Below are 3676 nucleotides of genomic sequence, written 5' to 3' on the forward strand. Positions count from 1 at the left end.
AACAAATATTAGTATATTAGGAGTTATACATAGGCCACCAAATTTAGACGGAATGGAAGCAAAGTATCTATGGGATGAAATATCTAGAGCATCTAGATCTAACAGTATTTATGTCATTGGTGACTTTAATTTGAATGGTCCCAGGACTATATGCAACTGAAAACTCACACCCCAGAAGTGACTAGAACCCTTACTGCTAGGAGCACTCAGCTTGAGTACAGGATCCCTTAACCAATCGACCAACACGACCACCACACCACACACTAGAAAGTGAAGGGACGACGATTTCTTGTGTGTGATATGTAGGTCAAAATATTTCTGTCACGTTTTTGGGACTCTTCATCTAAAATTACAGCTTAACTTGGTTGAGGTGGGCAGCTGCTAGTGGCCCATACGAGGCAGCGGCTATTGGCCCATACGAGGCAGCGCTATTGGCCTATAAGAGGCAGCTGCTCTTTATAACCACCAAATCCCACTCATATACATGTCCCAACCCACGCTTGAAACAATCGAAGGACCCTCTATCGAGGGCTGGGGTTGTTGCTGTTGGGAACTCGTTGGAACCAGTGGATAGAGGTGTTTGGGTTTAAACTGTTTGTAGATAGTGGAATGGGAATTGATTTGGAGGAAGGAGGTAATAAAAGTGTGTTTGAGGGAGAAAGAAATTGGCAAAATGATCAAGGAAAATGAAGGGCCTCAAAATAACAATTCACTTAGTGTATATTACACTAACAGTAGAAGTCTAAGAAATAAACTTCTACTATTTCTGTCACGTTTTTGGGACTCTTCATCTAAAATTACCGCGTAACATGGTTGAGGTTACCCTCGATTGTTTCAAACATGGATTGGAAATGTATATGAGTGGGATTGGGTGGTTATAAATAGGAGGTGCCTCGTATTGGACAATAGGCTTTCTGCAGTTCAAACTGCATCAATAAATATTCAATTTCAACAAATATCTGCAAAGCAAAGGTATTTGTTTTATATGTCCACGGCCACCCCATGAAATAATGAACAGAGCAACCGAAATTCCTCTGTTCAGATATAAAGCGTTGTTTTGCACAAAACTGCATCCTGCGGGCCATAAATTGCAAGCGACCATGAAGATCCCATCCATCTACAGCTCTCCAGTTTAAGCAATTGATATCGACATATTAGTATCTGCTATTGATAATGGTAATGGCTTCAGAGAGCGTACCTACCCAAACGGGTTATTAATTCCCTTGCCACCTTTTGTGTGGGTTAATCTCTACCAATCAATCAGGGATCTGAGTTCTAACAGTTTTGTAACAACATGCAGAACAATGCTTTGGTTTAGGACAATAAAGTAGGAATTCCGAATTACATCTTTTTAAGAAGAAATTATGTCTATCCTGCATTTGAAGCAATTCAACGACACAAGTTTCATAAATCAAATCATACTTCTCACACATACTTTTTCACATTTCTTCACTTGAATATTCATAAGTTTGTGTTAAATAGGTTAAATAAGGTAATCTGTGGGTTGTCCATTTCATGTTTTATTGATTAAAGTCATTACATTTACAGTATAAAAAATGCGTGAGTATATAACATATAATCATTTGCAGTCTCCGTGGTGTAGTGGTAAGACACTCGCCTGGCGTTCCGCGAGCGCTATGTCATGGGTTCGTATCCTGGCCGGGGAGGATTTACTGGGCGCAAATTCTTAACTGTAGCCTCTGTTTAACGCAACAGTAAAATGTGTACTTGGATGAAAAAACGATTCTTCGCGGCAGGGGATCGTATTCCAGGGACCATAGGATTAAGGACTTGCCCGAAACGCTACGCGTACTAGTGGCTGTACAAGAATGTAACAACTCTTGTATATATCTCAAAAAAAAAAAAAAATAATGATGACGAAACCTTAACTCACACGATGCAGAAGCGGCAAAGTTGGAGGCGCTTCTCCATCCGTGTGGTTTGGTCTTAATCAAATTTCCTGCAGCTATCTCTGTTGCCGAAATTGCAAGTGTCATTGTTGCCATAAATTATCATATTGTGGTTGACGTAAATGTACACTCATTGTGGCAGAGCCCTGCGAGTGTTTTTCCAGGCCAGAATGTCAGCCTGGAGGTGGGGCAGACGACTGAAGGAGCCGTGGACAAGAGGGTGGCACGTGAAGGGGTCGGAGGCTGACTCCAGCAGTAAGCGGACCAGCATCGACTCGTCTATCACCATCTTGGACGACAGCAGCAACACCGGCGCCTCCATCACCACCTGCGTCACGCTGTCTACAAACTCCTCAGGGACTGCTTCCAAGGATTCCTGACGCGATACTGACAAATAATGGAAAAAGCAGAAATCTGTTGTCTGTTTACTAAGGTGAGAGAACTGCTGTGCATAGTCACGTTTTAGAATCCGGAAAACATATATAAATCTTTCCTCTACAGATATTTTTTGGTAAATATCACCTAAATCAGCGACGAGTTCTTTGGAACGTTTACTATCCTTGAGCTGTAATGCAGAGCACACTGTAACTGCAGAGTCTGTGAGAGTAACCAGGAACTCTGCAGCGACTTGAGCATGTCCGGGAACCCCATAGGCTGTGGGAGTTGTGTCAACCAACATCTTATAGATATGCAAAATTTCGTTGAACGTGCATAAATTCCCTTCAATACAGGAGCACATTTTGTTTATTCCAGCTCGATATTCCGCTAGAGTAGCCTCCACCATTTGCTTTAAAAGGTGGACCAGATGGTTGAAAAAGTATGCCTCTGTTCCAATCTTAAGTTTCCTTACCTAATCCACAGCTGCAGCAGCGACACCATCTAGGTGTCCCCATTTATTAAGGCTATCTAACACACTCTTGAGAGGATTAAAGAGACTCGCATGTAAGTAACCGGACATCAGATGGTCCAGAGTTATGTAGTGAATAGTGTTGACCAACCCTGCAGCTGCCTGCATACCCGAGGCGGCATCCTGAAGGTACGTCTCTGGCCACATCCCGATCAAATGCAGCAGTTCCAGCCACAGGTGCGGGTTGGGGCAGGCTTCATCGTCGCAGAACATGGCGAGTACCCAGGATTTCAAGGCAGTAGACTCGAGTGAGGCAAAATTTAAGTTGTTGTTTGTCGCCCAGGTATTTGCTAGATTAATAATTTCCCAGATAACGTCCTCCCATTGTCCTGTTATCCTAACCAACATCGTCGTATGCGTGGAGAGAGTTAAGATCCATAAAACTCAAAGCTGGATTTTACTCTCAAATAAACTCACTAAACCTCTCTCATTCGTAATAAAATTATGAAGATTTTCCCCTGACAATTTTACTGCTCTTATGTTCTTAGAATTTCGTATGGATCATTTAATGAAGGGAAGTTCCAAACCATAGATATGAGAAATTGTGGGAGTTTTGGAAAAGAAATATCGCGATCCATGGGAAAATATTTGATAGTATCCAATGTCTCAGAACCGACAAGTAATAAAGAAATGTTCTAATGCCCAACCACAAGGGTAAATAACTGATCAAGAGAGAGAGAGAGAGAGAGAGAGAGAGAGAGGATTAAGCCACCCAAAAGGTGGCTTGGGCATGAATAGCCCATAAGTGGTGGCCCTTTTGAGCCATTTTCAGTATCAATAGATGATACTGGAGATCTGTGGAGGTGCGACTGCACACTGCGTGACGGGAGATGTCTCCCGTACTGATCAAGACAACTAT

General features: G+C 42.4%; 1 protein-coding gene across 1 annotated transcript; it reads right to left on the reverse strand.

Moving 5' to 3' along the window:
• Positions 1-2040: 2040 nt before the first annotated feature.
• LOC138357286 (ubiquitin conjugation factor E4 A-like) lies at positions 2041-2589 on the reverse strand. Its single transcript, XM_069313968.1, has one exon. It carries the CDS (start codon positions 2587-2589, stop codon positions 2041-2043), a length of 549 nt encoding a protein of 182 aa, XP_069170069.1.
• Positions 2590-3676: the final 1087 nt, after the last annotated feature.

Source organism: Procambarus clarkii, chromosome 77 (assembly GCF_040958095.1).
Source record: "Procambarus clarkii isolate CNS0578487 chromosome 77, FALCON_Pclarkii_2.0, whole genome shotgun sequence".
NCBI lineage: Eukaryota > Metazoa > Arthropoda > Malacostraca > Decapoda > Cambaridae > Procambarus > Procambarus clarkii.